Source organism: Physella acuta, unplaced genomic scaffold (assembly GCF_028476545.2).
Source record: "Physella acuta isolate Inbredline_101_S28 unplaced genomic scaffold, ASM2847654v3 ptg002477l, whole genome shotgun sequence".
NCBI classification, from domain to species: domain Eukaryota; kingdom Metazoa; phylum Mollusca; class Gastropoda; family Physidae; genus Physella; species Physella acuta.
Window position 1 is genome coordinate 440 of NW_026733952.1, and position 25,154 is coordinate 25,593.

Below are 25,154 nucleotides of genomic sequence, written 5' to 3' on the forward strand. Positions count from 1 at the left end.
TGGGTTTTTCAAACCCATTTTGGCGCCCCCTAAAGTCGGCGCCCGGGGACATATGTACCCCCCCCCACTTCGCTACACCTCTGGAATACAGTGTAGTATAATAAAAGGATAGATAGTAGGCCCTATATAATTATATATACAGCCCCTATAACACTAAGGCATTAAGCCTAAACATAATGACATTTTTTATTTGTCACACTTGTTTTTTCACATAAACATTTTAGTGTAAACAGATCAAATATTAGTATTCCAGAACGAATCCTTTAAAGTCTATAAATTTTCCATGCGTCTCCGCTCCTGCCTCTCCGATAACTTTCAGACAATCAGCAACACTTTCCTCCTTACCAATGGGAGCCGCCTCTGTGCCCATGTCGGTACGCACCCAGCCAGGGTGGATGGCAGTAACAAGAATGCCAGAATCTTTTAGTTCTCTGCTTATCATGATGGTTGCCATGTTTAGAGCAGTTTTTGAACACCTTGAGAAAATAATAAAGATAAATATTTACAAACTTGTGTTAGTAAAAAAAATGGTTGGTGTTAATTTTACACCATACAAATATAACAGTAAATTGATGATTTCTATAATATTTTAGGAATTTTTTAAAACAATGTAGTATAATGCAGGACCGCACCGGGTGACACCATTTAGGGGGGTGACACCAAGGCAAAAAATAGCAAAATATAGAGAGAAAAATGATAATTCCACTTAATTAAGTGATTAATTCGAGTGTTAAATAGTCTTTCAGAGGTGCATATCGAAAGGTTGAGGGGGGGGGGGGGGTGCAAATCGAAAGTTTGAGGGGGGGGGGTGCAAATCGAAAGTTTGAGGGGGTGGGGGTGTAAATCTAAATTGAAAGTTTGTCCCAGGGAAAGGTCGCTACGCCTCTAGGGGGTGACACCATTAAGTGCCGCACCGAGTGACACCCGATCTTGCTAGGCCACTGGTATAAAGTAAATTATATGTCAAAATGTTTCATCTGCACCCTCTAAAAAAATGTATTATGAGGATTGGAGAACGATGAAGGGGCAGTAACTCAAATCAATGCATATAAAATAACTCATGTTTTGTTCTGTAGCCTGTGATATGAGGTAAAACTATTTATGAGTATGAGGTAAAACTATTTATGAGACCTCTTGTTGATTACTAAAAAATAAATATACAAATATTCATTTTAAAATAGAGGGGATGCTAAGAAATACATATTAACGGGACTAGAGAAAAATCTACAAGACTTAGATTATAAGTAGATTAATAAATGCCTTGAAAGCTACTAGACATTGTACTGATCTAACAACACATAGAATTGTTTAGGTAAGGAACATAGAACAGATTCATCAACTTATCAATAAATCAACGATTTGAGGCAACTCTTCCAAGTTAGAACCACATCATTTCCTGAGTTTTCTTTCTTTGTGACTATATTCTTTTCCAAGAGACATAACAGAGGATGCAATGTGTTTCTTATTATCCCTACTTTACATTATGCTAGATTTTATACCACTATTGTGACGTTTAGGTTTTTGTTATCACAAACTGATTTTAAATTTTTATTTATTTCAAAACAGATCTCATGCCAAATTGATTATTTTTAAACTCTGAAATTTAATGATTCAATTGAAACAGTAATACAAAAAAAAACAACTAAGCTAATACTTTTTAAAGGAATTTTTTAAATTAAATCTCTTGGGGGGGGGGGGGGGGGTCTGCCCCCACGAAGAAAGTCCACCCGCCAACGAAAATGAAAACCTCAAGCCCCCCCCCCCCCCCCCCCCCCCCCCCCCCCCCCGTGGAGAAAATAGTCTGGAAGAAACACTGATGTAGATTTTTTGATTGAAATTCAACTATCACTTAACAACAAGTGGTCTAGCGGTAGAGAGCTGGACTGCTAACCCGTAAGTATCGAGTTCGATTCCGGGTTCAAGTCAGTAGACCGTCTCTGAGTCCACCTAACTCTGATGGGTACCTAACTCACGTTAGGGAAAGTAAAGACGGCTGGGCATAATGCTGACCACACTATCTCTTCATATGCCGTGGTCACAGAAACAAGTGAACTCTACTTCACTTGCCCCATAGACCGACAGGTTTGAAAGGGAAACTTACTTTACTTTAACAACAAGTTAGTCACAAAAATATTCACCTCAATGGTATCAATGATGGAAATCCGTATCCACTTTTATAAATAAAACCTTGTGATCCCAACAAAGCAGATATCATAACCACTCCTGCCCTGCTAGCACTAAGTTCTTGTGATTTTTCCTGTGATGCAGCTTTAATTAGAAGTGGTAGAAACTTCTTCACAATCAAAACTGGACCTGTGTAGCATACAGAAAATTTAATGTACAATAGATTTAAAAAGTTGAAGAAGCATTTGCACAGGCTACAAAGTAATTTTAAAAATGTGCATCCTGTAAAAATAATTTTAAAAAAAAATGTATTTTAAAATATTATGGTTCAAAGGGCTTACTAGTGGCATTCGTGCTAAAGTATTTTTGCATGCTATCTCTGGTGGTGTCTTTTAAAAGGCCCTCAGTATTCCTGTCGCAAAAACCAGCATTATTGATCAGCAAATTGAGACCTCTATCCGCCAAAGCTGCAACTGTCTCCTGAAGAATTTAATGTATTTTAACTGATTTCGCTCATATAAAAATAACTTTATAAGAATTTGATTTAGATATATAACAGTAAAAATGTTTTTCTCAGGTGATATATATTTGACTTATTTTTGTGAACAAAGATTTTACTTCTAGAGCTACATGGCGCACATGAACAAGGAAATGTTTGTTTTACTTTATATTTTAGTGAATTGAAAGTGTGCTATTATAATTATATTTTTTTAAATATATGTATTATTTACTACTTTTAAATAGCTTAATCAAATAGGAAAAATATAAGTTGGTACGGAAGGCTTTAAATGTAGAAAAGCTACGATAGCATGCTTGCAGTATATGTTATCTCTTAACAAAACAAAAAACTACCTGTCCTTTATTAGCATTTTTCAATTATGCTCTAGGATTTGTAACTACGTCACAACATTTCGTTAGGGCTTCGCGGCAGGTTGCGATTTGACTCCCAGGGTCTTTCCATGAGCGCTATGGCGCCTACGTTCTTTTTAAAGAGTGCTACACATTGTTTACGATGGGCTACAATATTCGATGACTAAATCGATTCAGGCGCTTTCCTCGTGAAGTCTTTGTTCTTTGGCGTCCTGTGCTCCCACGTGAGTACTATAAGGTAAATAAAATCCAAGATATCCGCCATCACCATGGCAACGGTATGACATTTTCGGCCATTTTTTTTTATTTTTACACTTAACTCTTTGAGTTATAACTATATGCTAAATATTATAGCATTAGGTTAAAAAAAATAAGCAATTTGGTTATTTTGGTTTTCATCACTCGCCAATGCCCTTAATAGGATGAGTGCAAGGTTTCACAATGCGACATAATATCTTTTAATAATATATTTTAATAAATTATGACACCTAGCGTAGAGATGGCAATATCGAAATACAGAACTACAATAGCTCTGAACAGATACACCGTCTTTGTGCCCATTACTTATATCCAGTGGCGTAGCGAAGTCGGGTGTCACCCGGTGCGGCACTTAATGGTGCTACCCCCCAAATGCGTAGCGACCCTTCCAGGGAACAAACTTTCAATTCTCGATTTGCACCCCCTCCCCTCAAACTTCGATTTGCACCCCCCCCCCCCTCTTCAAACTTTCGATTCGCACCTCTTAAAAGACTATTTAACACTCAAATTAATAACTTAATTAAGTGGAATTATTATTTTTCTCTATATATTTTGCTATTTTTTGCCTTGGAGTCACCCCCCCCCCTAAATGGTGTCACCCGGTACGGTCCGCACCCCTCCCCCCCCCTCGCTACGCCGCTGCATATATCTAAATTCTAAGCGATCCAATTGCTGGCACAGTACAAAGGTCACATAAATGATACAGAAAATGTTTGTCAAATTATTATGAGTCTCTAGAACCAGCAGCGCATTTATTAAAAGTAAGAAAATATATTTAGATTATCTTGGTCAATGTACTTATAGGTTACATACATTAAACATACCTGGTTCTACAATTATCTAATATGGTAGGGTTACATCAAAATACATTTGCTTCTACTATTTATAGATAAACAAATTAGCCTTGCATTTGTACTCTTAGTATTGTAACAGCAGCTCTCAACAACTTGAACATTAACATATGTAGTTATGTGTAGGCCTATACCTTGTAAAAGTATAATCAATAACCACCTCACTTTAAATGGTCGACATCATTTTTACATTATTATCCACAGAGTATAGTATACTGTAAGCATGCACAAAGTCAAAAGCACTTGAAATTTTGACAGTTTTCGCCGTTTTACACTTCCCTAGTTTATCGTATATACTGAGTATATATATATATATAAAGAACTTACTGTAATTTACAATGTAAATCGTACAATGTAAATCGTACCAAAAAAATTCGGAACAATTTAGTTTTACATTTTTGTCCGTGGCTGTTTGTCTGCATGTATTTATTGTATGTGAACACGATAGCCTTAGTTATGTTGACGAAATTCAATTATAGGCTAAGGGGTCATCCATAAATGACGTCACGCTTTTTTGGACGATTTTTACCTCCCCCCCCTCCCCTCCGTCACACATCGTCACAAAAAGCCAGACCCCCCCCCTAAAATGACGTCACACCTCAACCTACAACCCCCCCCCCCCTAAATTGCAGTTTAATTTTTTTTAAACATCGATATTTTTCCAAAATCTTGTCTAAACTTACAATTTATTAAAACAGTTATCTAAAACTAAAACGCGAAATAACGTCTAAAATTCGTTTTCTAACATTGCTTTTTTATAATGCAAAAATGTGACGTCGCAACATCTGAACCCCTCCCCCTCATCACACATCGTCACAAAATTACGTACCCCCCCTCCCCCCGACGAGTGTGACGTCATTTATGGATGACCCCTAAGTATTATATCAAATGTATAGTTTGTATTCTTTTGCGCAATTTCCGACCGGTTCTCAAAAGCCTGTAACTTTAGTACCGTTTAAATTAAACAGTTATAATAGTAACATAGACTTGAATGACGAAGGTCTAAGCTGTTTTAGCCACGCCCACAAATTTTCAAAAGGCCATATCTTAGCTCCTAATTAAGCTAGAGACACAAAATTGGTATCAATGTGTAGGGAAAAAATCCTGTTTCTTTGTGGTATAATTTTACTTGAAATTAGTGGAGTTTAAAAATTACGAGCAACAGCCTAGTTATATGAGCGAAATTTCCCATTTGATTATTAGATTGTATGCGTATGTTTCTATCAACTTTTGAACGTTTTTCAGTAGACGGAACAGGTACTTCACTCTATTTCTGCTGGAACACAATAACCTGAAAGCTGTGTCAGTTAGATTGACGGAATTTCATCTTTAAGTATAAGATCTTATACTCTTGCTTCTGTCAAATTTTCAGTGATAACCATTATCGGAAGTGGTACTTGCGCTTTTTTTTCCGATTTGCCAAAACCTTAAGGATTTGATCGTTATATTATTTTTGAATACTTTACTAAATTGTAATGAGCGACCCACCCTTTTCATTTTAGTTATATAATTTAATGGTGCTTCATTATTATATATTTAAAGACAATCATTTTTTAATTTCCTTTTAGGGGCATAAAAGCTTGTTATTAAAACGTTTTTAATGAACATTTTGTATCATATTCTCATAAAGTAAACTGGAGGAAATTTTCACTTGAAAAAAAAACAAAAACGGCGGTCCAGTCACAAACTTTTTTAAAAATACAAATTAAAGGACATAACCTTTTTTTTTTTTTGTTATTTTTTTTTGCTGACATTCTTAAATGGCTATAATAAGGCCCCTATTGTAAGGGTTAAGTTGACAGATAGATAAATGCAAATACATCAGTACTCAAGCACGGCCATTAATATGTATGCAAATCGTTTCAATAGAAATACCCATCTCGTCCCCCACCGCTTCCCTCCATCCTTCAATCCAAGTGGGCATTGAGCGAGCAATTAACATAACATTTAGTCCAATCGAAGCTAAATTTATTCACACAATTTATAGGGGTAAAGAACACGCTAACACATAAAATCAATTGAAATCATCGATTTTTTGGGTAATATAAACTACTTCATCAAGCTACAGACCACGTATATTTTAATTTAAAATAATGCTACCGTCATTGAACATGGTGGGTTTTTCTACTCTAAACTACCATATACCTTAATATTGTTAACACTGGCAATGAAATTTACGATCACGTGACCTTTTACATACAGCACAAACACTATTCAGCAATTATAAAAAAAAAAGATTTTTAAAAATATGGGGTCATCCATAAATGACGTCACGCTTTTTTGACGATTTTTACCTCCCCCCTCCCCTCTGTCACACGTTGTCACAAAAAGCCAGACCCCCCCCCTAAAATGACGTCAGATCTCAACCTACAACCCCCCCCCCCCCTCAAAATTACAGTTGAATTTTTTTTAAAACATCGATATTTTTCTAAAATCTTGTCTAAACTATTACAATTTATTAAAACAGTTATCTAAAACGCGAAATAACGTATAAAATTCGTTTTCTAACATTGCTTTTTTATAATGCAAAAGTGTGATGTCGCACCATCTGAACCCCACCTTCCCTCATCACACACCTTTACAAAATTACGGACCCCCCCCCCTTTCACCTACAAGTGTGACGTCATTTAAGACGATCCCGCCGGCAGAGGCGTAGCGACCCTTCACGGCGCGCGGGGACAAACTTTCAATTTGCACCCCTACTCTCAAACTTTCGATTTGCACCCCCCCCCCTCCCGTCAAACTTTCGATTTGCACCCCCCAAACTATTTATAATTTGTTTTTCCAACCCATTTTGGCGCCCCCTAAGGTCGGCGCCCGGGGACATATGTACCCCCGCCCCCCTCGCTAAGCCTCTGCCCTCCGGTACAAAAGGTGGATGCGAATGTAGTTGGTCTGACAAAGCTGAAAAGATACACGGACGTGTAATCATTAAACTGAGTTACAGCTTTAGCTAGACGACCCAGTATCCAGTTAGAAAAAGGTTCTATAATGACGGAAGGTGATTAACGTGCACCCAATGCGGTCATACAGCAAAGCCTGGAGTATTGTATATATATATATATATATATATATATATATATATATATATATATATATATATATATATATATATATATATATATATATATATATATATATATATACACAACCAGTGGCGTAGCGAGGTCGGGTGTCACCCGGTGCCTCACTTAATGGTGTCACCCCCCAGAGGCGTAACGACCCTTCCTGGGGACAAAATTTCAATTTTCGATTTGCACCCCCCCCCCTCAAACTTTCGATTTGCACCTAATATGTACCCGGGGCCCGGGCGCCGACCCTAGGGGCGCCAAAATAATCTCATTTTAGCTACTATTTTTAATTATAAATATAGAAAAATATATGGGGGGGGGGCGCCAAATGGAAAGTTTGTCCCGGGGCGCCGGGAGAAGTCGCTACGCCTCTGCGCATGCATGGTCTAAGGCTAGTCGACTTGCGTCTAGATTTCTATGTGAAATTATTGTGGAGTAATATTAAAATTTAAATTTTAATGCACTTACTTTATATGCTGTATCTATATCTTCATCTTTTTCCACGTCCAATTGTATTATTTTCACTGCGGCATTTTCTGCAGCAATTTTCCGTAATTCTGTAGCTGTTGACGGATTTCTGCACGCAGCGACCACTAATTCTGGAGGTGTTGGTAGGTTCAAGAACTGTTTAACAAATTCTAGTCCGATTCCACGAGATGCTCCGGTTATCAACACTGTCTTTGGCGACAACGGCATTTTAATTTTTAATGGAGAAACATACACATGCGCTCTTGTTTGTCACATAAAAGTTGAATGCCATCTCATACTACTCATACATATGCAAGATAACAAAAACAAAACATGCACGCATGTGCAGAATTATAAATTTAAAAAAATGGCATGATTCAGCTTGGTTTGCTAAAAATAGCGAGTTCGATGGCTAGGCCAAGGCTTATTCACTTATCTGTCGTGAGCTACACTATTTTTAAATGGGGGTTGTCCTTAAACTTTAAACGACGTCACACTACTATCGGGGGGGGGGGGGGGGGCTGAATTTGGTAAATATTTTTTGAAAGAAATCGAGGCTTAAATAGAGAAAAAAAAAACCCCACCGGTTTTGAGAGGGTTGTCGAGTGAGCAGTAAAGTGTAACGTTATTTTAATTTTAGAGGCGAGGTTCAAGCTGTGATGATGGGGAGGGAGGGGGAGTAATCGTCAAATAAGCGTAACGTCATTTACGAATAAACCCATATGCAAATAAAAGGTAGTATTGATCTCTACAATATGTTTTTGTTACATTACTTCAACATACACAGTTCCCTCAGGTAACATTGATACTTTATTATACTAGACACGACTTGTCTCTCGGTTTATCGGTAGTGAACTGCCTAACAGGTACACATTAACTACACATCGCGGATGACACAGTGAACACTCAAGGGGCGCAACCATAATACAAGGGACGTAACAATCACTTACTAGACATAATCTATATATATAATTCTCTTCTGGGAGACGCTATAAAACAAGCTGTAAAACGCGCTCCCTACCTCCCCACCCCTACATGGTCTTCGTGAACTGTGTTCACTCTTAATGTTTACAAGCAGAGTCGGGTTTAGTGACGACTATTAGGGGCAGATAATTTAGTTTGAAACGATTTTAAACTTAGGGGGGGGGGGGAAGGAAAGGGGGGGGGGTTATGGTCCTTAACGAGCGACTGATAGTGTTTTAAAGAAATATTTTCAGTGGCAGCGTTGGTACTGTCGAATTCACAAATTATGAATTACTGAAAAGTAGAAAAAAAAACAACTAAATAGCGGCGTATGTTATGCCGCGGGCCGGCTCGTGAGTAATAATGTAACAGTTTATTTCGCGCAGTAATTTTTATCCAGTGACTGAATATGAATATGTAATTGAATTTGTTTTAAAAATATTCTGATTAAAATAAATTACTTTTGGCCTGCAGATAACTTAAAGAAACTATGTGCTTGACTACTGCTGAGGCTATACTTATCTATTGATGTGGTAATGGTAAAGGTAGAATTTGCTGTGAGTGTTAGAGTAGAGATATTCTGTCAAAGTTGAAATCAGTGTTTCTTCCAGACTTTTTTCTCCGGGGGGGGGGGGGGGGGGGGGAGGGCACGGGGGGGGGGGGGGCACTTGAAATCTTCGGGGGGGCGGGGGGGACGGGGACACTGTTAAAAGTATAGATTTTCTATATAAATTATATAATTTCATTTCGTTCGGGGGGTGGGGGGGGGGCGGTAAAAAATTTTCGGGGGGGGGGGGGGGGGGGCTTTGCCTCCCCGAAAAGATGTCTGGAAGAAACTCTGGTTGAAATGTTAATGTTTACATTTACTTACCGCTAAATTGCATTGAAATTTAATTTAATATCAATATAGTAATTAGATGACCTCTAGGAATAAATAAAAAAAAACATAAAGATGTTTAGTTAGTTAGTTTTATTATTGGTGGACTCAAAATTAAGTAAATATCTAAAGCCATGCTGGTTGGAACATTGTCAGCACAGATTTTGATTTTGTCCATGGTGTTGACAATAAAACAAATGCATTGGTGGACACATTACTGTTATATATTATGGTCCATTTTTTTGTTGTTCCAACTCAGCAGTATTTTATTTTTCTCTACTGTTGTTTGTCACTTCTCTACTGGCCAAAGATGATCCTGAGTAACAAGATCTTAGAAATCCTTTGTTTTGGTTAAGGGTTGATTATAATTAATGACTCACACTAGGGGTGGAAGGAGTTAAAGAAATCAATGTGGAATCCCATTATGCTTCCAAATAATATTTTATTTATCTTTGTATTGTTTTTTTTCATGTCCAAATAAGCTTTAAAATATTTAAAAATACAGGATAGATCAATTAATTATAAATGAACAAATACTGAGAAATCTTAGCTAAAAATGACTTACAAAATCAATTTTGACACACACAAAATTCAGTGAAATTTATAATATAATAAATCTCATATAAAAAATAGACTAGAAAAATAATTTACATAAAGTTTTTATAATGCCGCTTTTATCATAATACATTTCAGTGAACCCATCACATTATTGCTTAAAGCCATGGAAACATAATTACAATAAATATTATATAAATGAAAAGCATTAAACTAAGAAGTAGAAGTACAAACAATAGTCCATTAAAAAAATATTTGCTACAAAATCTTTCAAAGAAAGTGTAAATGTCTCATAGAATCTTCCTCAAGCTTGAATTGTGAACATTTTTGGTCTTTTATAAACAGTGACAAAATAATTACACAGAAGTAACATATTAATTCTTATTAGTTACTAATTTTATACAAGGTGAAAGAAGAAACTGCTGTGTGATCCAGCTGTTCGGCCTATGTTGACTTCCTTACTTTAAGCTCAACTACTTAAAAAAAAAATACTTATGTTTCTTGAAAGTATTCAAAACAGGTTGATGCTTAAATGCTGTACAATCGAATAGTAAAATTTCCAAAATTATTAGACACTTGCCGAAACTTATAGTAACGTAGAGAAAAAGTATAAAACTGAAAACATGCATATAGGGCACTAGCCCTTGTAAAGGCACATGAATATTAAATTATCAAGACATATTTGACAATATCATGTCTATTATGAAAAAAATATTACTGTTCAGACAAATATACAGACATTTTTTTTCTTTACCTACTTTGCATTTCAGAAACATTTCTGCCTGAACAAGATCACATTTTTCAATAACAAAAACAACATGATTTAGAATTTAATAATGTTTCCCTTGAAATCAACCAGTTTCCCATGTGTTTTCAGTCCGGCCTCTCCAATAACTTTGAGACAATCAGCGACACTTTCCTCCTTACCAATGGGAGCCGCCTCAGTGCCCATGTCGGTACGCACCCAGCCAGGGTGGATGGCAGTAACAAGAATGCCAGAATCTTTTAGTTCTCTGCTTATCATGATGGTTGCCATGTTTAAAGCAGTTTTTGAACACCTTGAGGTAAGAATAAAAAAATAATGATTAAAACATTTACAAACATTAAATTATAGTAAAATAAATTACTGATGTTAGTTTAACATCTTACAAGTATACATGTAAATGATGTACAAATTACAATATATGATGGTTTTATGAAAATGAAAACTATGAATGAACAAATACTACTTTATAAATTTTCTTTAACTTCACATTGTTTATAAAAGTCTATAAGCATTGAAAGAGAGAGTAATATAAGGGTAGTAACTCATTAGAATACTCTTCTTCACACATGTTTAAAAGTAAAACCTTTTTGCAAAGATTTATGAGGCTTCTAGTTCATTACTCAAAAAATTAATATCCACATAATAATTTAAAATAGAGGTTAACACTGACAGAGAAAAAAGTATAAAGGACTAGAGAAAAAGTCAGGAGATATAAATCATTAGTGCTGAATAAAACAAGTTAATAAAAAGTCTAGTGACAATTTAAGCGCAATTTCCTTATGTTATCCATAACAATTTTTTATTTTTTTTGTGACTGAACGAAAGGATATTTTTTTGCGCTAAAAACCTACACGATGCTCAGTTTAAATTAAAAATATCATCCTAGGCCTACACGATGCTCAGTTTAAAAATTCTTAATTTTTTGTGACCGAACGAAAGGATATTTTTGAAAACTTTCTTCGGCAATATTGTTCTAAATTATGGCAGGAATCGATTGGTAAATGTTTCAAGTCGCTAAGTGGTCTGGTTGCCGAGATATGGGCCAAAAACTGCATTTTTTTTCGAGGTTTTTTGGCTTTTCCGGGAAATCCAGTAAGGAATTCCGGGAATTTTTTTGGCCCACAATCATCCTCGGAACTTGCTTAACATATTTGCTTTTGAAACTAGTCCTCGATATTGCTTCGTTGAGGAGGAGATACGACTTAAAGCTGCGGACACACATCCATCCATCCATCACCAGAAATGACGAGTTAATAAACGCAATTCTCCAGAATGGAAATTGCGCTAAAAAATGACCAGGTTAAAGGCAGCTAGAAATTGTGTTGGCCTCTCCTCCATGGACCAACTCACCAGCAGAACAGATTCATAATTTTTTCCCCAGTTTGTGCCCAAGACACATAAGGCAGATCAAGCAGAGTTTATCTGTTTCAAATCTCAGCAAACAAGGGGATAGTGTGGTCAGCACTATGCTCAGCCTCCATTGTTTCACTAAAATGAGTCAGATATCCATCAACGCTGGGTGAACCCAGTGACATTCTACAGATTTAAACCCGGATTTGAACTTTACATTTTTGGATTAGTGGTCTAGCTCTCTACCACTAGGCCATGCCATCCCATGATTTTACAATTGAAAGCTTTTTCCCCATGAGCCTAACTAGAAACTTTTGGGTTAGCAGTCAAACACTCTACCATTTGACCACACTGTCCCTATGGAACAGATTAGCTACAGATAAACAATAGATTGATTTAGGGGAAACTCTTTCAAGCTAATAGCACATAATTTTTCAGGGTTTTCTTTCTTTGCAGATATACTCTCATCCAAAGGCAATAAAGGGCATACAAATATTACAAAGTGTTTCTTTATAGCTCATATTTAAATTATATTAAATTTCATGCCACTTTTCAATTATTTTTTTTACTTTAAGAAAAGCGCTCTTGGATGCCATATATAAATTACTTATGAATTCTGAATTTTATGGAACTAAGCAGTAAATAAAAAAAAAAAGCTTTACTAATTTAAGTTTTTAAGGAATATTTTGAACTAATGTAAATTGTATGATTCAAATAACACGATTAAATAATTTTGGTCGCAAAGTATTTACTTGTATGGGATCCATGCTCCGTAGCCATTTTTAAATATGAAATCTTGTGATCCCAATAGTGCAGAAATCATAACCACTCCTGCCCTGCTAGCACTAAGCTCTTGTGACTTTTCCTGAGCTGCGGCTTTAATAAGAAGCGGTAGAAACCTCTGCACAATCATTATTGGACCTGTTTTGTACAAGGCAAAATAAATAAACTTTAGACTAAAACCATAATCTATATATACATATAAATGAAAGTATGTCGGTGGACTTGTGCGTTTGTCTTTTATCCATAGCTACACCTTTCATCAGGTCACATTTTTTCACTGGATGGGGGGGCACATAAAATTTGTTTAAAGTAGCCTATATATTTTTCTATACAAATTATATATAATATACTTTTTAAATGCGTCCTGAAGGGGGTGGGGGGGGGGGGGGGGGGGGGGGGGGTGAAGTGAGAGTCACAGAGTCATGTGACCTGGAACACCCCAAGTCCCCATCAGCACTTTGGCATAATTTTTTTTCTTATGCCTTATTTTTAAAATTTCAAATTTTTCGCTGAAAATAATTGAATATTTAATGCAATTTATTTTAACATATGCTTAAAATAGCTTACTTGTGGCATTAATGCTGAAGTGTCTCTGCATGTTATCTCTGGTGGTGTCTTTCAAGTTTCCTTCAGTACTTCTGTCTAAAATTCCAGCATTATTGATCAGCAAATTAAGACCTTTATCCCCTAAAACTGCTTCTGTCTCCTGAAAATTTGATATCAAGTTAACCTTTAAGAGTGCATTTTATTAGATTTTAATATTGCTAAGACATAAAAATAGATGAACTTGAAAAGAATTAGTTGTTAGATGTGATAGTAGAAGTGTCTTAGTGAACAATGCTTATACTTGTATCAGGGCCAGTAAATGTTTGTTTTACCAACTTCAAAATAAACTTTCCTTTGTTTAAATTTGATGGTTAAAATATTGGTCGTACTTTAAATCATGAAATCATTTAACCTCGGAGGAGGGGTGGGTGTGATATGGGATTCCCGCAAAGACATGCATAAAAAAACCAATGAAAGCTGAGACCTGTTGACATTGAAGCTTACTCACTGTCAGCTTGTTAGTTTTCTCAAGCCATAAGTATTGCTAATCAGTTTAACATTGAGCAAAATCAGCAAATTTTGGTCAATATTAGATGCATTGATCAATTAGACAATTACTTCATCACTCACTTATTCACTTCATACAATGCCATTAAATTTTGTAAATAGGCCCATAGATACAAATACAATTTTTTTTTGCATTAATTAAACCCAAGTACTGTAATCTTGTTGAAATAAATAACCATAATTTATTATTATAGGCCTAATAAATAATATTTAGCATGCAAGTAAAATATTTAGACTAGTGTTTTTTGTTTATAGGCAAGGGCAAGAGCAGTTGTTCTTCCAGACTTTTTTCTCCGGGGAGGGAGGGAGGGGGGAGTCACTTGATACTTTCTGGGGGCGGACAACATTTTCCAGGGGGGTGGACACTGGTTAAAATATGTTTTCTATATAAATTCCATTACATTTGTGGTGGTGGGGGTGAATCATACCCCCCCCCCCCACCCAAAAAGATGCCTGGAATAAACTCTGAGCAAGAGGTATTTTGATGTGTGTATGATCGTCCACAAAAGTCAATGTGGATGTTTAAATCATATGGACATTATGGATGTCCTAGAGACATTTTCTAAGTCTCAATAAAAACTAAATTTTAATAAGAGTCTAGATCTAGATCTAGAATATTCTAGATCTACTCTTAACTCTAAAAAATACTAAACTAAAGTAAATACTCTAACTAGTCTAACTTACTCTAAAATAAGTTGACAAATGTCAATGTGAATGATTGTTGTTTAAAATGTCAATAGTCAATGATAGTTTAAAGTTTAAAGTTTAATCATATTATTATTTTTATTACCCAACGGAATTGTATGTTCTTACGACTTACTTTAAATGCTGTATCTATTTCTCCATCATTTTCAACGTCCAATTTTATTACTTTCACTGCGGCATTTTCTGCAGCAACTTTCCGTAATTCTGTAGCTGTCGAAGGATTTCTGCATGCAGCAACCACCTTTTCTGGAGGTGTTGGTAAATTTAAGAACTGTTTGACAAATTCTAGTCCCAGTCCACGAGATGCTCCGGTTATCAACACTGTCCTTGGTGACAACGGCATTTTAACTTTTAAAGACGGGAGTGCAAAGCGCTTTAAATTTAAGTTTTGAGTTGTGAAAAATCAACGCGCAGATTCCAAAGTGAACTAGACTAGACTTTGACTACTAGATCTATGATCTAAATTACATAAATGCGTGTTTTGCAAATCATATTGGGGTTAAAGGTTAGACAGGGTCAAGGGTTGAATAACAGGGAGATCTTCCTTGTTGATAGTATATCATTGTTGAAATATTTTAATTTAGCCTGTATCAGTTTGGTACATTATGATAAAAAAACATAAATTAATCATTTTAACTTAAACTATAAAACAAAGCAAAAAATAATATTTTTTATAAAATTATAAATGAACAAACATAGATCTAAATATAAATTCGTAATCTCAACAAAATAATTTCTCCCCAATGGGTTTTGATAAAACCTAAACCAGAACAATTAGAAATGACGAAACTCGAACTCCAAGGATGAGTTCATTCATAATCATAATGTCAATATCCATTACATTAATATAATGATCATGTCTAAAAGAACTAGATTCTTGTTGTATATATAGTATATAGATCTAGTCAGTATTATTTGATGACAGATCTAGTTGTGGAATTCATCGGATTACTTCTGAAGTTCTGAGTCTAAAATCTAACTCAACTAACTGAGACGTGGTCTGGTGGTCCGTGGTTTGGTACTATTTATTTTATTTGGTAGTGGTAAGCAAAAGCCTATTCAGTACTAGATCTATTCACTATTCATTCAAGCTGCACATTTTTTTACTACTACAAGTGAGTGGTAACCCTCCTGTGTAGCAGTAGCGTAGCGGGGGGGACAGACATATGTCCCCGGGCGCCGAACTTAGGGGGCGCCAAAATGGGTTGGAAAAATAAATTGAAAGGTTGAGGGGGGTGGAAATCGAAAGTTTGAGGGGGGGGGTGCAAATCGAAATCTTGAGAGGGGTGCAAATCGAAAAGTTTGTCCCCGTGCACCGGGAAGGGTCGCTACGCCTCTTCTGTGTAGTCCTTGCCTCCTCTACTCAAGTCCTAATGAAATACTGAAATAAAACTCTTAGAGTTAGTACTTTACTAGGATGATATTTCGAGTCGTCCCTTTAAATCCCGGTCAGAACGTCCCCCCGTCGTGGTCTCAACCAACCGGCGGGCTTGGAACTACACGTAGAAAAAATGGCTTTTTCTGCCCTTTTTAGCTCCAAAAACACGTCGCGTGACGTCATCGTGACGTCAGCCGCCAACCAAAACGCGGAGAAAGCGCGTGTTTGATTGGTTGGCGGCTGACACTATAAAATCCTCAAGGGACGATTCGAATTGGTATACCATACATGCCCACATTTAACAAAAATGTAATAAAATTTAATTTTCAATATACTAAATTATCTCAGACATCTGTTATATCAATGTCTTAATTATATGTAGTTGTTAAGCTAACTTATTAGTATTATTCTACATCCTTAAATGTTAAGACAATAGGCAGGCATACAATTAACTTGATAAAATGACTTGTACAACCAAATTCCTGTATTTGTCAGAGACTGGTAGGAAGAAACTTCCAAAATGTTGTACTTATGAACATTAACATTAAGTGATCATAAGTTGTATAAAGTTCAATAAGTATTCTAATGTAAGGCTGTGGTCTACTCTGATATTTAGTTTGGGGCTGAAGATAGAGTTTGGGTAAAGAAACTAGAGTACTAGAGCCTAAAATGGTGTTTAGCTAATCAATAGTTTACAATTTATTTTGTCATACAGTTTTAATCTTTTTTTTTTTAAGATCTACATTCTATTCCTGCAGAAATACAACATGGAGTAACAGTCTTGAGTAAAATTACTTATCAATTTGAAACTAAATTTTACTTTAAGTTTAAGCAATAACTTCCAGGACATGACAATCAAAAACCATTTACAAGTGAATTGTTAAATATTATATTTTTATTTAGTTTAAATCGCTCATTTGTACTCAAACCTATTATACTCATCACTCACTTTAAACAAAATTTAATCTCTAGTAGTGTTTGATTCAACCAAGAGTTGTTCATTGTGACACTCATTGACAAGAATTGAAAATGATCACAGATAAATTGCCAAGTTCTTTAGATTGTGAAAATACCCGTAATGGAAAACTGTTAAATGGTGATCTTCCTAATGCTCAGACAAAGGTTCCTCATGTAAGCATTCCATAGAGAAAATATACATTTTGTAAAAATATTAAGTGGTATTTAATAAGTTGACTCAGTTGACTCGTATCTTCCATTGTTTAATCAACTACATGGGTTTGTTTTTCAAGGTAAAAATTCAACTTCCTTTAGTTGAATCATCAACTCAAACAGACCAAGAACTGCTTAATGAGCTCAAGTATTACAACAAGCTTGGTTTCACCAGTTTGAATGCATATCCTGCTTCCTATGACAACCATTACTCTGCAGAATCTCAAGTAGAGTCTCAAGTTATTGACAGTATGGCCCCATCAATCAGTAATGGACATAACGGTATAGCAAAATCCATTTTAGTGGACTCAAAATTGAATTCTCAACAAAGGAAAAGTGGTCTGTCGTGTTATTTAATTGCTCTAAGGCCGTGGTCGTTCACTGCTTCAATTACACCGGTCGCACTTGGAAGTGTTCTGGCATATAAATCATTGGGAGTGTTTAGCTTTGGGATTTTTTTTACAACAATGTTCACAGCTCTGTGTGTCCACGCTGCAGGGAACATTGTCAACACATATTTTGATTTTGTCCGCGGCGTCGACAATAAAAAAAGTGATGACAGGACATTGGTGGACAGTATATTGCTGCCTGGTGATGTTGTAAGACTTGGGGCCGTGCTTTACATTGCTGGTTGTGTTGGGTTCTGGATTCTTTATATTCTATCCCCTGCCAAAATGGAACATTTGGCTCTGGTTTATTTCTGCGGGTTATCCAGCAGCTTTTTGTATACGGGTGGACTTGGGTTAAAGTATATAGCACTGGGTGATATTCTGATTGTCCTAACGTTTGGTCCGCTGGCCGTGGTTTTCTCCCATCTCAGCCAAACGGGTCAGCTGTCTCTCATCCCTCTTATATATGCTATACCCCTAGCGCTAAACACTGAAGCCATTCTTCATAGCAACAACACCAGGGATATGGAGAGTGATCGCATGGCCGGGGCTATAACTCTGGCCATCCTCCTAGGCAAGACAGGCTCCTACTGCTTGTTCTGTTTTCTACTGTTTACACCTTATTTTCTGTTTTTCACCATAGGCCTGCATTATTCCCCTTGGCTGCTCATGCCCGCCTTGTCAATATTCCTAGTGTTTAAGCTGGAGAAAAGCTTCAGGAAAGGCAACCTGACAGACATGCCTCACCAAGTAGCTCATCTTAATTTAGTGATGGGCTTGTTGTATATTGCCGCGCTTTACTTGGCTGATTCTGGTTCACTTCCATCCATGACCCCGCTCTCCTGATTTTAAACTAATTTTATGACATAAATACATTTGGTTCATGTGTTTTAGGTATGTATATGCTTTTGAAAGTGTCAGTTAATTTTCTTTTGTTGTTGCTTGGGCCTGTATTGAGATTTTGTTGAACTTTATTATTGCTGCTTGTTATGCTTGGACACAATTAAGTCTAAAATAGAGTATTTTTTACATAACCAAAGATGCTGTACTGTACTTTTTTAAAAATTATTTTCTTTTGTTGTTTGTGCTGTAAAGTATTACATTAATTAAGCATTTTCAATTTGTTTGATTCCAAGTTTTTAATTGCATATTATTAATTTATGCTTTTCAGTAGTGTAAAGTCCTTAATCTATTTTTTGTTGTTCAAACTGAGTATTTTAATAACCATTGGTTTGTTATGAAGAGAGATGTGTTTATTATGGTTACTTTACTAGTCAATGGGTTTATTATTAAGATCTTCTAGTGTCAAATTTTCTTTTTAGAGGAGAATGCATGAAATCTGCTGAGCAAGTTTTTTTTTTACAGTGTGCCTGATTTTTAAAGTAACCACAATTCATTGTAATATGAACAGTCTCAGAAACTACTTGTTTGAACTCTGACTGAAGGAATGACAAATTAAAACGACCTGGCAAAAGTGTTGTGTTTAACTTTATTTGTATAACATTTAGCAAAAGTTTATTGCAAAGTTTGTAAATGAGTTCTAAAAAATGCTGGCTTGGACAAGTTTTACTACATGCCATGCAAAAGTTTAGGTCATTTTGCTTTTATATGTTTATTGAAAATTATTGTCCCATGTTTTAATTTATAAAGTCAAAATTGAGAAAAACTGCCGTCATTTATAAAATTAAATAACATTTTATGTTGTGATGTGAGTCATCATATTTGTTTTGGTCTTTTTTTTGTAGTGGCTGCAGGTTTAATAGTTGTTTCAGAAAAGGTTGTTGCTGATTAGTTTGACAAATGTTCAGATTTAATATTTTAACCAACCTAACATATCATAAGTGTTGATGTTTATCTCTAAAACTTAAATTATTGCTCTACCAGAAATGTTGTTGAGCACATGTTATAATAACAAGCGTGTCTGGTTTCTTATATTAAGTTATATATATAAAAAATATGTTTTTGTTTTCAACATTCAATAAGAGCCCAGTGGCTTCGTCAATGTCATTTTATAATTTATTATGATGGAAAAACTTCAAAATTTGATCACTCAAGTGAGAAGTGAGCTCTTACCTTTATTTACATTGTTTTTGTCAGTGTATGATTTATTAAGTTATGTTATTTTGTGTTAAATCATAAATTACCCAATCCACAAATATTGATCCTCACTGGTGAAGAACTAGATTCAATCTCCTATTTCAGTCTCATCATAAAGACGCTGTCTGAACAGTGCAATGTTATATTGCTATTTACTTTTCCAAACCTATATTAAGCATTTATCAAACCTGGTTGGACTCAGGTCATGTCCATATGACCACATTGCGGGTACACATTGAATTATTGCTGCAGAGGCTGGTTTGCACTGAGCAACAAAATTTTCATAATGTAAATATTTAGATCTAAATGAGTATCAAAATCAGTAGTTCACCACAGTGTTCAAGCATTAGTAAGGACATTGAAAACTATTTTTTGTGACTTTAATAGTTTAAAAATATTTTTTTTGGTGATAGCTGTGTGATTTTATCATTTTGTTACTGTTGTTATCAACCCAGCATTTTATCATTTGCTTACAATTACAAGAACAAACAGGTGTCAGGTTCTGTGAGCCTGTTTTGATGTCATCTTTGTAGTCTAAATAAAATAAGTCTATTCATAATAACACTGTCTTTTGTTTCTATTTAAAAGCAATTGATGGAATCTCAAGTTTAAAAAATATTTTACTTTATTTTTAGAAAAAGTATTTATAATTTATATTCAAATGGTTTGAAATTTAACTAGTAGTAAAACTGAATCAAGTAAAACAATTCTTTACCTGCCCCATGGACCACCATATTCACCCCTGCACTTAAGTACAGAATAGAAAGTTTCTATAAATACCCATAAGGAATTTGGGTCTAAAAGGAAGTAAATGGCACACTGGCATGGCGCAGGTTTGGCTGCAGTGTATATTAAAAAAAAAAAAAAAAAAAACACCCACTTTAATGGTGATTTAAGATCTGTGAATCAATCAGCTTGTTCCATCCCTATCATAATGTACATAGTGAATTAATTTTCTGAGAAATAAAATAGCAATATATTTGTAGGGAGCATAATGATAATTTATATCATGTCAATTATTAGTCGATGATCAAGGGAGAGAACTAAGATTTGCACCAGTACTTTATTCCTCGCAAAGATCCTCAGTCGCACATGACTTCACTGTTGTGTTCTTGCCTAAATAATCGCCTATTTAGGCAGTGGCGTAGCGAGTCGGGTGTCACCCGGTGCGGCACTTAATGGTGTCACCCCCCAGAGGCGCAGCGACCCTTCCCGGGGTCAAATTATCTATTTGCACCCCCCTCAAACTTTCAATTTGCACACCCCTTCAAAGTTTTCTCTATATATTTTGCTATTTTTCGCCTTGGTGTTACCCCCCCCCCCCTAAATTGTGTCACCCGGTGCGGTCCTCCCCCCGCCCCCCCCCCTCGCTACGCCTCTGCATTTAGTTAGGTCTAGGGTGCTAATCGGCCATGCAGACATTCTGTTCTGTTGTTCCTTACCAATGTTATCGTTTGAATAGGTCAGTGTCAAATGGGCTTACTATAACTAGTATAACCACCCACCCCCCCCCCCCCCCCCCCCCCCCAACCATAACATATAGGCTACCCACAGAATACTGCTTGGAAGTTAAATACATTTCAGGCTGCGTTAAGAGTAACGATTTCAACATTCCCCCTCTCCCCCCCCCTGGGGCTCTCAGCCTATCTACACAACCAGCGTAGACATGCTAAATTTAGAATGCCCTTGAGTCAAGTGTGGTCAAGTCCACTTTGGCTCTCTGAAGCAGTATCGTCAATATCGATTCCATGACACGTGACCCGGTCTACTCAAATGGCGGGTTAGTTCGTCTTTCCCACGCGCATAATCTTCATTAAAATATTGATAAAAAATAGAATCGTATTTTTATTTTAATCTGCCTGAAGGAATTGGGATACGGGCTGGTTGGAAAAACAACGAGGGGGGCGGGGCGGACACTAATGTGAAAACAAAAGTCAGATCATTAAAAAAATATATTTGTGAAAAATATTGCATTTTAAAATTAATCTCTAGTTTACAAAACTAAAGAAAGAAATGACAGCAAGTACGGCACGGTAACACAAATGGATCTCAGTCGCATCTGTGTCGCGTGTAGTATAAAACTGCGGCCCACGCACTTTATTTTCAGAGAACGAATGCAAATGGATTCTCTTAATTATCCTCATTTTCATCCGTATGATTCCCAATAGAGCCTTTGGGGGGAAGGGGTGGGGAGCTGTTTAATCTTGTTAGTGTATTTTCTCTCCCAAAGCACCTGGCCTTTGTTGTTGGTGAATAAATTTGATGTTTTAGAAGCTTTATAAATAGCAGTACTTAGTTGAATATTACTTAAATATAAAAGCATATATGCCTAGATCAACACAAGTTTTTTTTTACAGATCCACCTCCCATCTCCCCTCTTCAAATCGTTACTTATCACTAACAAATAAAATAACCCCTTCCGTTAAAGTTAAATGTGGTCATACTGTTTTTTATCCCACTCCTTAAAGAAAATTTTAAAAATTCTGTTTTGATTCTTTGAAAATACAAAATTGATGCTCACACTTTCTTTCCCCCATTCTACCCCCCCCCCCCCCCCCGTCGATTAAAAAAAAACGTTAAATGTTATAGTTGGCCTGCCAGTAATAGGCTTCGCAGACTGTATTTATATAGCTCATGTAGCCCGCACAGAATTCGATGAATGAATACAATATTTTTATTTAGAACAGCACAGGGGAGAGAACTCAACCTATAAATAAAAGAAGCCCTAAAGGGAGACAACACATCAAAGGATGGCTTCTGCCATTTAATTTCATTGTGAGGCTGCGCCCTCTGCTAATCGATATCACCGCTTTAGGCTAAGCTCGTTTTGTTTCTATGGATTAAACTACATAAAAAATGTGATCCTGTTTTAAAACTTTTTTTTTTCTCAATGAAAATTATAAAAAGTAAAGTTATCCGAAAGAAATAGAAAAAAATTAAAAAAAAAGATCTGAAAGAAACCTTGGAAACACATGCGTGGTCACTGAAACAGGAGAACTCTACCTTATCTGTCCTACTGGTCGAAAAGGGTAACTGTCACAGAGCGGAGAGAGTTGTTTTTAGTATAGCAGAAACAGTTTGAAAATATCAAGAATTTAGAGTGAGCTGAGTAGGTCCTTGGTTTTATGAAGAGAAACAGTGATGAGTTATCTATCGTCACGTCAGAAGCAGACATCTCTTCTTCCAATGTCATGTCGAGGGTAGGGAAGACAAACGCAGTATGTCCACTTTTTTCAAAATTTGATATTAGGGGGTCATCCATAACTGACGTCACGCTTTTTTGACGATTTTTACTCCCCCCTCCCTTCCGTAACACGTCGTCACAAAAAAAAAACAGACACCCCCCTAAAATGACGTCACACCTCAGCCTACAACCCCCCCCCCTCCTCACAATTGCTGTTGAATTTTTCTTAAAACATCGATATTTTTAAAAAATCTTGTCAGAATTCTGTCAACTTAGAGTATTTTGATCAATTCATATTACAATTTTTTTTAAAGCCGTTTTCTAAAACACGAAATAACGGCTAAAACTCATTTTCTAACATTGCTTTTTTATAATGCAAAAAAGTGACGTCACACCATCTGACCCCCCCCCCCTTCTCTCCCTCATCACACACCGTCACAAAATTACGGACCCCCCTTCCCCCTACGAGTGTGACGTCATTTATGGACAACCCCATAGTGTATATTCGCATAGTCATGAGCATGAGCTTGTAGAGCACAACAGTAAAATGTCCAAAAACGATACCAATCATTGCATAAAACACAAAACACGATTATGGTATCTTTCTTTTAGCAACTTTAACAGAGTAACTAATGTAGTATTTGACAAATAACATCTGTGCATTAGAAATGTTTGTGATTTATTTCTTCAACTGGACATACTACAAAACAAGATGGCCACCAAACCATACCATTCATTAGAAACCAAACGTTTTCACGATGATCAACTCACTGAAACAGTTGGGCCTGATCAACACATTGAAACAGATGGCCCTGATCAACTAATTGAAGCAGTTGGCCCTGATGAACACGTTGAATCAGATGGCCAACATATAGTATTTAGATAAATTCGTTTTACAATTTATTGAAACCGTTTTCTAAAACGCGAAATAACAGCTAAAACTTGTTTTCTAACATTGCTTTTTATAATGCAAAATTGTGACGTAACACCCCCCCCCCCCCCCCATCACACACCGTCACAAAATAACGGACTCCCTCCCCCCTACGAGTGTGACTTTATTTATGGACGACGCATGCATTGGGACATTCTAGACATGATCTAGGTCATCTTGCATTTCATCAGGAAGCTTCACAAAAGGCTCTCTGCCCATTACAATTTTCTGATTAATACAATGATTAAATGTTATTTCAAATTTTATTGAATGGATGTGCTGTCTTATGTGTCTTGCCCGTGAATGGACAAAGCCTACCAAATAGACAAAATTGTGACTTATAGTCTCACCTTCCTCAATGCTACAATACATATTGCATAGTCATTACTCTACACACTTGTATCTTACTTGATATCAGAGGTTCTATCAGGCATCTCACCCTAAAGCACATATACTGCCAGAAAGAGAATTTATATATTAATAATATTAATAATATACACCCAGTCAACACCTACAAAAGTTTCCAGAGTCCCTTCTGTCTGAAAGAAACACGTTTCATCTTACTAAAGTACTTTGTGTACTGCCATAAATATACTTTCAATAAAGTAGCCAGTGTACAGTCAGACATTGGCCTTACCAGATAAGTTTCACACACAAATTTATTTGCCCTGAGAAAAATGAGAGTCGATTGTACTTGCTTTGGACAAAAAAAAAATTCAAGATTTCATTATTTTAAAAAAGTTGCATTTCACATTCCTTTTCCAAGGCTGGTACAACTTTCCTGTTTAGTAAATAATAGCAGAGACCTAAAGTAAATTACTTAGGACATCACAAAAACGTAATTATTAATAACCTCAATTTATTTTAATATTAATATGATTCTTTTATTTTACATATCAGTAATGCACAAAATAATAATTGATGAACTATGTCAAAACAAACATAATAATGCATAAACAAGTAATTTTATTTACAAAATAAATGCAAGTTGAATGTACACAAATTTAAGACAAAATATTGCTCACTTCTGAGGTATAAAAATAAAAACTAGCTAAGCTTGTGTTATGCACACTATGCTACAACTAAAAGAAAACCTATTCTTAAAAAATAGAGAAAAATATTACCATGTTTAAAAATGTTCCAACATACAATTCAATGTCCCACTCAGAAATGGTTTCTGCGTAGAAAATACTTCTGGTACAGAAGGTTATCAGTAAATAGGTAGAGGCTTTATTAAATACTGATTATACA

At 35.9% G+C, this 25,154-nt stretch overlaps 2 protein-coding genes across 5 annotated transcripts; one reads left to right on the forward strand and one right to left on the reverse strand.

Moving 5' to 3' along the window:
• Positions 1-226: 226 nt before the first annotated feature.
• On the reverse strand, positions 227-15,203 carry LOC131933371 (C-signal). Of its 2 annotated transcripts, none has more exons than XM_059290151.1 (4): positions 14,870-15,203; positions 13,504-13,642; positions 12,906-13,074; positions 227-476 (listed from the first exon to the last, which is right to left on the reverse strand). In XM_059290151.1, the coding sequence occupies exons 1-4, from the start codon at positions 15,095-15,097 to the stop codon at positions 242-244; spliced, it is 771 nt and encodes a 256-aa protein (XP_059146134.1). In that variant the 5' UTR covers positions 15,098-15,203; the 3' UTR covers positions 227-241. The 2 variants fall into 2 exon arrangements, with proteins under 2 accessions (XP_059146134.1, XP_059146133.1); XM_059290150.1 differs by lacking the exon at positions 227-476 and adding an exon at positions 9,929-11,095.
• A 333-nt stretch (positions 15,204-15,536) lies between these two features.
• Positions 15,537-19,138, forward strand: LOC131933368 (ubiA prenyltransferase domain-containing protein 1). 3 transcript variants are annotated; one of them, XM_059290147.1, is made up of 3 exons: positions 15,537-15,580; positions 17,108-17,263; positions 17,383-19,138. In XM_059290147.1, the coding sequence occupies exons 2-3, from the start codon at positions 17,162-17,164 to the stop codon at positions 18,535-18,537; spliced, it is 1,257 nt and encodes a 418-aa protein (XP_059146130.1). In that variant the 5' UTR covers positions 15,537-15,580; positions 17,108-17,161; the 3' UTR covers positions 18,538-19,138. The 3 variants fall into 3 exon arrangements, with proteins under 3 accessions (XP_059146130.1, XP_059146128.1, XP_059146129.1); XM_059290145.1 differs by having other exon boundaries at positions 15,542-15,797; positions 17,105-17,263; XM_059290146.1 differs by lacking the exon at positions 15,537-15,580 and adding an exon at positions 15,748-15,797.
• Positions 19,139-25,154: the final 6,016 nt, after the last annotated feature.

What these genes read in the sequence shown, in the direction of transcription:
- LOC131933371 (XM_059290151.1), bottom strand. Translation starts at nt 15,097, where the DNA reads ATGCCGTTGTCACCAAGGACAGTGTTGATAACCGGAGCATCTCGTGGA. An exon ending in AAATAGATACAGCATTTAAA is followed by an intron (nt 13,643 to 14,869) that starts GTAAGTCGTAAG and finishes TCAAATTTTCAG; the next exon opens with GAGACAGAAGCAGTTTTAGG. An exon ending in CTTCAGCATTAATGCCACAA is followed by an intron (nt 13,075 to 13,503) that starts GTAAGCTATTTT and finishes TGTACAAAACAG; the next exon opens with GTCCAATAATGATTGTGCAG.
- LOC131933368 (XM_059290147.1), top strand. Translation starts at nt 17,162, where the DNA reads ATGATCACAGATAAATTGCCAAGTTCTTTAGATTGTGAAAATACCCGT. An exon ending in CTCAGACAAAGGTTCCTCAT is followed by an intron (nt 17,264 to 17,382) that starts GTAAGCATTCCA and finishes TTGTTTTTCAAG; the next exon opens with GTAAAAATTCAACTTCCTTT.